The sequence below is a fragment of the Bombina bombina genome, chromosome 4 (assembly GCF_027579735.1).
Source record: "Bombina bombina isolate aBomBom1 chromosome 4, aBomBom1.pri, whole genome shotgun sequence".
NCBI lineage: Eukaryota > Metazoa > Chordata > Amphibia > Anura > Bombinatoridae > Bombina > Bombina bombina.
This window is the reverse complement of record NC_069502.1, coordinates 257,233,796-257,246,158: the sequence shown is the minus strand read 5'-3', so window position 1 is coordinate 257,246,158 and position 12,363 is coordinate 257,233,796. Positions and strand designations below refer to the sequence as shown.

General features: G+C 42.3%; 1 protein-coding gene across 2 annotated transcripts in view; it reads right to left on the bottom strand.

Annotated features, from left to right (window-relative positions):
* ILKAP (ILK associated serine/threonine phosphatase) overlaps window positions 1-12,363 on the bottom strand; it is a 116,132-nt gene that overhangs the window by 53,616 nt on the left and 50,153 nt on the right. For both annotated transcript variants that reach the window (XM_053709915.1, XM_053709914.1), the window contains exons 4-6: window positions 5,948-6,054; window positions 5,634-5,727; window positions 5,451-5,538 (exon numbers count right to left, since the gene is read on the bottom strand). In XM_053709915.1, coding sequence (XP_053565890.1) covers window positions 5,451-5,538; window positions 5,634-5,727; window positions 5,948-6,054 — 289 coding nt within the window. The remainder of the gene's footprint in view (window positions 1-5,450; window positions 5,539-5,633; window positions 5,728-5,947; window positions 6,055-12,363) is intronic.

Genomic DNA, 12,363 nt, shown 5'->3' with positions numbered 1-12,363 from the left:
TTCGCTTTACCATCTGTTATAGGCCAGGTGATAAAAATGGAAAAGCTGATGCCCTCTCTCGAATGCCCATCAATCTAAATCCAGATCATCAACCTACTACTGTTGTTCCACAAGAGTGTTTCGTTGGGTTAACTGCATCTCAGATCAAAGCGGATCAGAATCTCAGCACTGATATTAACCTAGACAATCTCACATTACACACCGATGGTTTGTATTACAGGCAGAACAAACTATTCATACCTGTTAACCTTCGCCAAACTTTATTAAAGCAAGTATACGACTCACCCTTAGCAGGACATAGGGGTGTGGGAAAAACCATGGAACTTCTCACTCGATTCTACTGGTGGCCAAGACTCAGACAATCCGTACGTAGCTATATATCCAACTGTGGTACATGTGCCACCTCTAAACATGCGAAACAGCGACCCTTTGGGTTCCTACAACCAGTACCAGTACCAGATAAACCCTGGGAGAAAGTTTCCATGGACTTTATTGTAGATCTTCCTAGATCCAATGGATTTAATACCATCTTTGTCATCACAGACCTCTTCTCCAAAATGGCTCATTTTGTTCCGACAACTGCTTTACCTACCTCTAAAATCACTGCTGATCTATTCCTTAAAGAAATCATTCGCTTACATGGTATCCCGAAGGTTGTGTTAAGCGATCGTGGGTCACAGTTTACATCCAGATTTTGGAAGAATCTCTGCAAATCACTTCATATGGAACAATCCCTCACGACTTCTTTCCACCCACAGTCAAATGGACTAACTGAAAGAGTGAACCAAAGCATTGAACAGTTCTTACGCTGTTATTGCTCTCAAGAACAGCATACCTGGGCTGATTATATCCATTTAGCGGAATTTTCTTATAACAACCATGTGAATTCCTCAACTCAGTTCACTCCTTTCTTTATAAATTATGGCTTGCATCCCCGAGCAGACTTTTTGCCCAGGATCGACACACCTTGCCCTCAGGTAAATGATACGGTGAATGACATCTCCCAAATTTTCTCCTCAGTAAAGAAGCACATTCTTGATTCCCAAACCACTCAAAGTAATTACTACAACTTGAGGCGCAGACCTGGACCAACCTACACAGTTGGTCAACGTGTTTGGTTGTCCACTAAGAATTTAAAATTGCACTACCCATCTAAAAAACTTGGACGTACTTTCATTGGCCCGTTCCTTATTTCCTCAATCTCGAATCCTCTCACCGTTACCCTGGATCTTCCACCTTCACTTAAGGTACACCCGACTTTTCATATTTCTCTGGTGAAACCTTGTAATTCGGATGTACCCTTGCTCTCTCATCTCCCGGGTGTTTCAGCACCAACTGACCAGGAGGAATTCCAGGTTCATAGTATTTTAGACTCCCGACTTGATTATGGACAGTTGTTTTACCTTGTCCGTTGGCTGGGTTTTGGTCAGGAAGAGGACTCATGGGAACCTGTCTCAAATCTCTCTGCGCCCCGGCTGATCTCTCAGTTCCATCGGAGGCATCCGGACAGACCTCGTCCTTGAAACCTCGCTGTGGTTTCCTTGGGGGGGGGACTATGTAAGGAATACCGTTTCTCTCATACTGTCCCTTTAAGAACACTCCTCCTCTTCACTATAAATTAGCATAACTTGCATAGTTAGTTGCTGGATTATTGAAGCAGACTACTCTACTAGAAGCTTCGTTACTACTAGCCATCTAACTTGGATATCCCCACTGACATAATTAGCAAACTTATACCTTTTTCTTCAGCACAGTTTGTTCCTGTCAGCTCCTGCTCTCACACCTTGGGACACAGACGCCGGAGCTGCGGTTACGTCATCAGCTACCGCCCGCTCCTGTCAGCAGCGTCTCTCTCCCCCTGAGAAGCGGTTGATGCGGTTTGCCGTTAAGTGATACTTACCTGTTCCAACAAACCTCCGGTAACACTGTTTCCATCTCCACCTGAGGAAGGTATGAACTTTGTATTCCATAACTTGAGCCACTAATAACCACTCTGAACTCCTAGCATTCCGGAGTACAGCGGGTTAATCTCTGGCAAAATTAATTCATTTTGTTAACTTAGGAAATTCCTATTTCGGGTTAGCATTGTGAAACATCACATCATTTAATTCTAAATAAAATACTTAGTTGCTAAATTCCAAGTACCAAACTGACACATCTTGTAAACTTATCAAGAGCTGAAATTGATACATTACAGCCTGTCTCTTTATTTGGTTTGAGGATAAGTGAGACATGTGGAACCTTCCCCTTGGGGGTAGTTCCTTGAATTCCAGAAGATAACCCTGAGAAACTATTTCTAGCGTCCAGGGATCCTGAACATCTCTTGCCCAAGCCTGAGCAAAGAGAGAGAGTCTGCCCCCCACTAGATCCGGTCCCGGATCGGGGGCTACTCCTTCATGCTGTTTTGTTAGCGGTAGCAGGCTTCTTGGTCTGCTTACCCTTGTTCCAGCCTTGCATCGGTTTCCAGGCTGGTTTGGACTGTGAGGCATTACCCTCTTGCTTAGAGGATGCAGAATTAGAGGCCGGTCCGTTCCTGAAATTACGAAAGGAAAGAAAATTAGACTTATTCTTGGCCTTGAAAGGCCTATCTTGTGGGAGGGCGTGACCCTTTCCCCCAGTGATGTCTGAGAAAATCTCTTTCAATTCTGGTCCAAAGAGAGTTTTACCCTTGAAGGGGATGTTAAGCAATTTTGTCTTGGATGATACATCCGCTGACCAAGACTTTAGCCAAAGCGCTCTGCGCGCCACAATTGCAAACCCTGAATTTTTCGCCGCTAATCTAGCTAATTGCAAAGCGGCATCTAAAATAAAAGAGTTAGCCAATTTAAGTGCGTGAACTCTGTCCATAACCTCCTCATATGGAGTCTCTCTACTGAGCGACTTTTCTAGTTCCTCGAACCAGAACCACGCTGCTGTAGTGACAGGAACAATGCACAAAATGGGTTGTAGAAGGTAACCTTGCTGTACAAAAATCTTTTTAAGCAAACCTTCCAATTTTTTATCCATAGGATCTTTGAAAGCACAACTATCCTCGATAGGAATAGTAGTGCGCTTGTTTAGAGTAGAAACTGCCCCCCTCGACCTTAGGGACTGTCTGCCATAAGTCCTTTCTGGGGTCGACCATAGGAAATAATTTCTTAAATATAGGAGGGGGAACAAAAGGTATGCCGGGCTTCTCCCACTCCTTATTCACTATGTCCGCCACTCGCTTGGGTATAGGAAAAGCGTCGGGTGCACCGGAACTTGTCCATCTTGCATAATTTTTCTGGAATGACCAAGTTGTCACAATCATCCAGAGTAGATAACACCTCCTTAAGCAGTGCGCGGAGATGTTCTAATTTAAATGTCACAACATCAGGTTCAGCCTGTTGAGAAATTTTTCCTGAATCTGAAATTTCCCCATCTGACAAAACCTCCCTCATGGCCCCTTCAGATTGGTGTGAGGGTATGACAGAACAATTATCATCAGCGCCCTCCTGCTCTTCAGTGTTTAAAACAGAGCAATCGCGCTTTCTCTGATATGCAGGCATTTTGGATAAAATATTTGCTATGGAGTTATCCATTACAGCCGTCAATTGTTGCATGGTAATAAGCATTGGCGCGCTAGAAGTACTAAGGGCCTCCTGCGTGGGCAAAACTGGCGTAGACACAGAAGGAGATGATGTAGAACCATGTCTACTACCTTCACCTGAGGAATCATCTTGGGCAATTTCATTATCTGTGGCAGTACTGTCCTTACTTTGTTTGGACGCTATGGCACAATTATCACACAATTTTGAAGGGGGAGACACATTGGCTTTCATACATATAGAACATAGCTTATCTGAAGGCACAGACATGTTAAACAGGCTTAAACTTGTCAATAAAGCACAAAAACCGTTTTAAAAACAAAACCGTTACTGTCTCTTTAAATTTTAAACAGAGCACACTTTATTACTGAATATGTGAAAAAATATGAAGGAATTGTTCAAAATTTACCAAAATTTCACCACAGTGTCTTAAAGCATTAAAAGTATTGCACACCAATTTTCAGAGCTTTAACCCTTAAAATAACGAAACCGGAGCCGGTTACAGATTTAACCCCTATACAGTCCCAGCTACAGCCTTGCTGTGACTTTACCAAGCCCAGAGGGGAATACGATACCAAATGACGCCTTCTAGGAACTTTTCCAACTACTTTCAGGTCCTCACACATGCATCTGCATGTCTTGCTCTCAAAAACAACTGCGCAGTAATGGCGCGAAAATGAGGCTCAGCCTACAACTGGGAAGGCCCTTCCTGACTGGAAAAGGTGTCTAACATAGTGCCTGACGTTAAAAAACGTTCCCCAAGTTTATAAGTGTGAATTATCAGCATAAACATGTATAAAATGTCCAAATAAAGCAATCGATTTAGCCCATAAAAGTGTCTACCAGTTTTATAGCCCATATTAAGCCCTTTATTCTGTTTGAGACTAAGAAAATGGCTTACCGGTCCCCATGAGGGGAAATGACAGCCTTCCAGCATTACACAGTCTTGTTAGAAATATGGCTAGTCATACCTTAAGCAGAAAAGTCTGCTAACTGTTTCCCCCAACTGAAGTTACTTAATCTCAACAGTCCTATGTGGAAACAGCAATCGATTTTAGTTACTGTCTGCTAAGATCATCTTCCTCTCACAAACAGAAATCTTCATCTTTTTCTGTTTCAGAGTAAATAGTACATACCAGCACTATTTTAAAATAACAAACTCTTGATAGTAGAATAAAAAAACTACAACTAAACACCACATACTCTTAACCATCTCCGTCCGTGGAGATGTTGCCTGTGCAACGGCAAAGAGAATGACTGGGGTGGGCGGAGCCTAGGAGGGACTATATGGCCAGCTTTGCTGGGACTCTTTGCCATTTCCTGTTGGGGAAGAGATATTTCCACAAGTAAGGATGACGCCGTGGACCGGACACACCAATGTTGGAGAAAAGGGACGTTGTACTAAAAATTTTGGGGTTTCATGTCCCTTTAAGGAAAAACTGTTGAAACTAAGTGCATGAATGTGTACAACTGAGCATCCAATGAATCACTGGCTGATTGGGACAACTCCCACATTTTGAGACATTCTCTCAGATAGAACAGGGAAATATTTGAGTATTATGCCCCTTTGATTTTGAGTTCAAAAAGTGCCCTTTAATTTTCATTTTATCGATTACATTGTTTATGACTAAGTGCTTAACATTTTAGCTACTCATGATGTCTCCCAGGCAACCGCAACACTTATTTTAGCTTTAGTTTCTATAATAAACGTATTAGTTTACAACACTCTTCAGGTATTTTATATTTTCTGTTTTGTACAGAACCCTAAACACCATAAAAAACTAAACTAAACTTAAAACACAGCATTAGGGGGTGGGGAAAAAAAAGTGGCTAATAATTTTCTTGCCTCTGGAAAAGGAAATTTTGATTCTCAATGCTCACCCTACTGTCCCCAAGATTGGCAATATACAGGATGTTATCTGCAACCAAAACACAGATGGCCGTCGTTCCATCTTTCCATGCTGGCTTCCTGCAGAAGGCAGATAAGTAGAAAGAAACGAGAGGAAGAATACTAGTCTACAATTCTGATATGTTGGAAGGAAGAGAAGAGAAAAACAAACTCACTGGCTTGCTGCCTGTTTGAGGAATTCTTCGTCTGTCTGTTTAAAAGCATCTAGAATACATCTCTTCATTGCCTTCTCCACACTGCTTCCTTCACCTGCAACATGAAAAGAGTCACTGGCATAGATCTGTTAAGTGCCCTCTGAGTTCTCACCAGTTAATATGCTATTATATGGAGCCTATTCACTAGAGAAAGTGGAGCTATGTGAGCTTTAGTGAATTGGCTCTGAAGAATAACAGACACTGGTATGAATGGATAAAATAGCACTGCTGGAGGGCACTCTAAATAAATGTACCCCACTGTCTTCTTTTATTACCTTTAGGCAATTTCTTCACCAGGTTTTGATGCAGATTATGTGCAGCAAACCGTGATGCACGGGTTCCACCATGTCCGTCAAAAACTGCATAGTATGAGAGCCGTGAGCTGGAATAAAATACACGTTTTGTTATTCCATAAGAAACCATAATCATTTTGAAGCATTAAAACAAACACATTCTAAGTGAGCATTTTTAAAGCAAACATCCCTCAGAAGCAAACATTTAGAAACATAACAAGAAAAGCACAGAGGCCCATTTATATTCCATAAGCCAACTAGGTGTATTTCACCGTCTTCTCCCCAGGACTTATTAAATTGGCAAACCATGCAGCTAAAATTAAAGGCATTATTACCTATCCCCCCCCCCCCCCCCAATCTTCATTGCACAAATTATCATTAAATTATGCAATTTATTAAATCTGTTATAATATAGAAAAGTATTACACTGCCCCCCACCCATTTTCTTCATAATGCCACCCGGCTGGCAACATTTTCTTTGGAGAACACTGTATCTTATACATTTCTTTCAATGGATAAAACAATTTATACTTTTGTATTGTATGGAACGGTCATTTATTAATAATGATGGTAAAGATGTTTTGTGGCCATATTACTGGACAAATATAATATATATTCCATCAATCAAGCTGTGCTTGTATTTAACTATTTTAATAAACCTTTTGATGAACTTAAATTGGGTTTATTAAAAGCAGATTCCCTAGTAGCATAACTATATTCTAGGTATATACAGCTGTAAAAATAAATAATAGGACATTCATAATAGAAGCAATACAGTTTTTCTTAGCACCACTGACAAACATGGTGCATGGTCCCAATAACCTTCCGTTCAAGAGAAGATTGTTATAATCATACTATACTTAATGCCAGACCAATGTATTTATGTATTGGAGTTAATGTACCTTCCTTTTATGGCTTTCTGACTCATCTGTTCTGGATATATTCTTTAAAGGGACATCCTACTCTAAAATGGTTATTGTTTAAAAAACATAATTTATGCTTACCTGATAAATTTATTTCTCTTGTGGTGTATCCAGTCCACGGATCATCCATTACTTGTGGGATATTCTCATTCCCAACAGGAAGTTGCAAGAGGACACCCACAGCAGAGCTGTCTATATAGCTCCTCCACTCACTACCATATCCAGTCATTCGACCGAAAACAAGCAGAGAATGGAGAAACCATAGGGTGCAGTGGTGACTGTAGTTTAAAATTAAAAAATACCTGCCTTAAAATGACAGGGCGGGCCGTGGACTGGATACACCACAAGAGAAATACATTTATCAGGTAAGCATAAATTATGTTTTCTCTTGTAAGGTGTATCCAGTCCACGGATCATCCATTACTTGTGGGATACCAATACCAAAGCTAAAGTACACGGATGAAGGGAGGGACAAGGCAGGTACTTAAATGGAAGGTACCACTGCCTGTAAAACCTCCCAAAAATAGCCTCCGAAGAAGCCAAAGTATCAAATTTGTAGAATTTTGAAAAAGTATGAAGCGAAGACCAAGTCGCCGCCTTGCAAATCTGTTCAACAGAAGCCTCATTCTTAAAGGCCCATGTGGAAGCCACAGCTCTAGTAGAATGAGCTGTAATCCTTTCAGGAGGCTGCTGGCCAGAGATGTTTGACGAAAGCAGATGTTTGACGAAAATCTTTAGTAGCTTGTAAGTAAAACTTTAAAGCACGAACCAGATTGTGTAATAGACGCTCCTTCTTTGAAGAAGGATTCGGACACAAAGACCGAACAACAATCTCTTGATTGATATTCTTATTAGATACCACCTTAGGTAAAAACCCAGGTTTGGTACGCAGAACTACCTTATCCGCATGGAAGATCAGATAAGGAGAATCACATTGTAAGGCAGATAACTCGGAAACTCTACGAGCCGAGGAAATAGCTGCCAAAAAAAGAACTTTCCAAGATAAAAGTTTGATATCTATGGAATGAAGAGGTTCAAACGGAACCCCCTGAAGAACTTTAAGAACCAAATTTAAGCTCCAAGGTGGAGCAACAGGTTTAAACACAGGCTTGATTCTAACTAAAGCCTGACAAAATGCCTGAACGTCTGGGACATCCGCCAGACGCTTGTGCAAAAGAATAGATAGCGCAGAAATCTGTCCCTTTAAGTAACTAGCTGACAATCCTTTCTCCAATCCTTCTTGGAGAAAAGATAATATCCTGGGAATCCTGACCTTACTCCATGAGTAGCCCTTGGATTCACACCAAAAAAGATATTTACGCCATATTTTATGATAGATTGTCCTGGTGACAGGCTTTCGTGCCTGAATTAAGGTATCAATGACTGACTCGGAGAAAACCACGCTTTGATAAAATCAAGCGTTCAATCTCCATGCAGTCAGCTTCAGAGAAATTAGATTTGGATGGTTGAAGGGACCTTGAAGTAGAAGGTCCTGTCTCAGCGGCAGAGTCCATGGTGGAAAGGATGACATGTCCACCAGATCTGCATACCAAGTCCTGCGTGGCCACGCAGGCGCTATCAAGATCACCGATGCTCTCTCCTGCTTGATTTTGGCAATCAGACGAGGGAGCAGAGGAAACGGTGGAAACACATAAGCCCGGTTGAAGGACCAAGGCGCTGCTAGAACATCTATCAGCGTTGCCTTGGGGTCCCTGGACCTGGATCCGTAACAAGGAAGCTTGGTGTTCTGGCGAGACGCCATGAGATCCAGTTCTTGTTTGCCCCAACGATGAACCAATTGTACAACCACCTCCGGATGGAGTTCCCACTCCCCCGGATGAAAAGTCTGTCGACTTAGAAAATCCGCCTCCCAGTTCTCTACACCTGGGATATGGATAGCTGATAGGTGGCAAGAGTGAATCTCTGCCCAGCGAATTATTTTTGAAACTTCTAACATCGCTAGGGAACTCCTTGTTTCCCCTTGATGGTTGATGTAAGCCACAGTCGTGATGTTGTCTGACTGAAATCTGAATAGCGAATAGTCGCTAGTTGAGGCCAAGTCTGAAGAGCATTGAATATCGCTCTAAGTTCCAGAATGTTTATTGGAAGGAGAGACTCCTCCTGAGTCCACGATTCCCTGAGCCTTCAGGGAGTTCCAGACTGCATCCCAACCTAGAAGGCTGGCATCTGTCGTTACAATTGTCCAATCTGGCCTGCGAAAGGTCATACCTTTGGACAGATGGACCCGAGATAGCCCCAGAGAAGAGAATCCCTGGTCTCTTGATCCAGATTCAGTAAAGGGGACAAATCTGTGTAATCTCCATTCCACTGACTGAGCATGCATAGTTGCAGCGGTCTGAGATGTAGGCGTGCAAACGGTACTATGTCCATTGCCGCTACCATTAAGCCGATTACTTCCATGCACTGAGCCACCGAAGGGCGAGGAATGGAATAAAGAACACGGCAGGAATTTAGAAGTTTTGATAACCTGGACTCCGTCAGGTAAATTTTCATTTATACAGAATCTATCAGAGTCCCTAGGAAGGAAACTCTTGTGAGGGGGGATAGAGAACTCTTTTTCTCGTTCACCTTCCACCCATGCGACCTCAGAAATGCCAACACTATGTCCGTATGAGACTTGGCAATTTGGAAGTTTGACGCCTGAATCAGGATGTCGTCTAAATAAGGGGCCACTGCTATGCCCCGTGGCCTTAGGACCGCCAGCAGTGACACCAGAACCTTCGTAAAAATTCTTGGGGCTGTAGCTAACCCAAAGGGAAGAGCTACAAACTGGTAGTGCCTGTCTAGGAAGGTAAACCTGAGATCTTTGTGTATCGGAATGTGAAGATAAGCATCCTTTAAATCCACTGTAGTCATGTATTGACCCTCCTGGATCATAGGTAGGATGGTACGAATAGTCTCCATCTTGAATGATGGAACTCTGAGGAATTTGTTTAAGATCTTTAGATCCAAAATTGGTCTGAAGGTTCCCTCTTTTTTGGGAACCACAAACAGATTTGAGTAAAATCCCTGTCCCTGTTCCTCCTTTGGAACTGGATGGATCACTCCCATAACTAGGAGGTCTTGTACACAGTGTAAGAATGCCTCTCTCTTTATCTGGTTTGCAGATAATTGTGAAAGGTGAAATCTCCCTTTTGGGGGGTAAGCCTTGAAGTCCAGAAGATATCCCTGGGATATAATTTCCAACACCCAGGGATCCTGGACATCTCTTGCCCACGCCTGGGCGAAGAGCGAAAGTCTGCCCCCTACTAGATCCGTTACCGGATAGGGGGCCGTTCCTTCATGCTGTCTTAGAGGCAGCAGCAGGCTTTTTGGCCTGCTTACCCTTGTTCCAGGTCTGGTTAGGTCTCCAGACCGTCTTGGACTGAGCAAAAGTTCCCTCTTGTTTTGCATTAGAGGAAGTTGATGCCGCACTTGCCTTGAAGTTTCGAAAGGCACGAAAATTAGACTGTTTGGCCCTTGGTTTGGACCTATCCTGAGGAAGGGCATGACCTTTTCCTCCAGTGATATCAGCAATAATCTCCTTCAAACCAGGCCCGAATAAGGTCCGCCCCTTGAAGGGAATGTTAAGCAGCTTCGATTTTGAAGTAACGTCAGCTGACCATGATTTAAGCCATAGCACTCTGCGCACCTGGATAGCAAAACCAGAATTCTTAGCCGTTAGTTTAGTCAAATGAACAATGGCATCAGAAACAAAAGAATTGGCTAGCTTAAGTGCTCTAAGCTTGTCAAGTATGTCATCCAATGGAGTCGCTACCTGTAAAGCCTCTTCCAGAGACTCAAACCAGAACGCCGCAGCAGCAGTGACAGGCGCAATGCATGCAAGGGGCTGTAGGATAAAACCTTGTTGAATAAACATTTTCTTAAGGTAACCCTCTAACTTTTTATCCATTGGATCTAAGAAAGCACAACTGTCCTCGACAGGGATAGTAGTACGCTTTGCTAGAGTAGAAACGGCTCCCTCCACCTTAGAACTGTCTGCCATAAGTCCCGTGTGGTGGCGTCTATTGGAAACTTTTTTCTAAAAATAGGAGGGGGAGAGAAGGCACACATGGTCTATCCCATTCCTTAGAAATAATTTCTGTAAACCTTTTAGGTATTGGAAAAACATCAGTGCACACCGGCACTGCATAGTATTTATCCAGTCTACACAATTTCTCTGGCACTGCAATTTTATCAGTCATTCAGAGCAGCTAAAACCTCCCTGAGTAACACAAATGTAGAATCAGGTTGCATCATCTTCCCTGAGTCATAAACATCACCCACAGAAAGAAGCTCTCCTTCTTCAGCTTCTGCATATTGTGAGGCAGTATCAGACATAGTTCTTAAAGTGTCAGTATGCTCTGTATTTCGTCTAACTCCAGAGCTATCTCGCTTTCCTCTAAATACAGGTAGTCTGGCTAATACCGCTGACAGTGTATTATCCATGACTGCCGCCATGTCTTGTAAAGTAAACGCTATGGGCGCCCTGGATGTACTTGGCGCCATTTGAGCGTGAGTCCCTTGAGCGGGAGTCAAAGGATCTGACACGTGGGGAGAGTTAGTCGGCATAACTTCACAGTCGTAAGATTCATCTGGTGATAAATTTTTTAAAGACAGAATATGATCTTTATTGCTTAAAGTGAAATCAGTTCATCTGGTACACATTCTAAGAGGGGGTTCCACCATGGCTTTTAAACATAATGAACAAGGAGTTTCCTCCATGTCAGACATGTTTATACAGACTAGCAATGAGACTAGCAAGCTTGGAAAACACTTTAAATCAAGTTAACAAGCAAATATAAAAAACGGTACTGTGCCTTAAGAGAAACAAATTTTGTCAGAATTTGAAAAACAGTGAAAAAAGGCAGTAAATCAAACAAAATTTTTACAGTGTGTATAATAAGCTAACAGAGCATTGCACCCACTTGCAAATGGATGATTAACCCCTTAGTTCAAAAAACGGATCAAAAAAACGATATAGACGTTTTTTAACAGTCACACCAAACTGCCACAGCCTTGCTGTGGGCCTACCTTCCCCAACAAACGATTTTGGAAGCCTAAGAGCCCTTTAGAGATGTCCAATAGCATTCAGGGGACTCCTGGAGGAAGCTGGATGTCTCAGTCTGTAATAGTTAATGCGCCAAAAAGCGCTAAACTAGGCCCCTCCCACTCATAGTAACACAGTGGAAAGCCTCAGGAAACTGTTTCTAGGCAAATTTAAGCCAGCCATGTGGAAAAAAACTAGGCCCCAATAAAGTTTCATCACCAAAGTATATATAAAAACGTTTAAACATGCCAGCAAACGTTTTATATTGTAAATATAAAAGAGTATTACCTCAGAAAGTAAGCATGATACCAGTCGTTATTAAATCACTGTATTCAGGCTTACCTTACATAAATTTGGTATCAGCAGCATTTTCTAGCCTTCACATCTTCTAGAAAAATATTAACTGCACATACCTCATAGCAGGA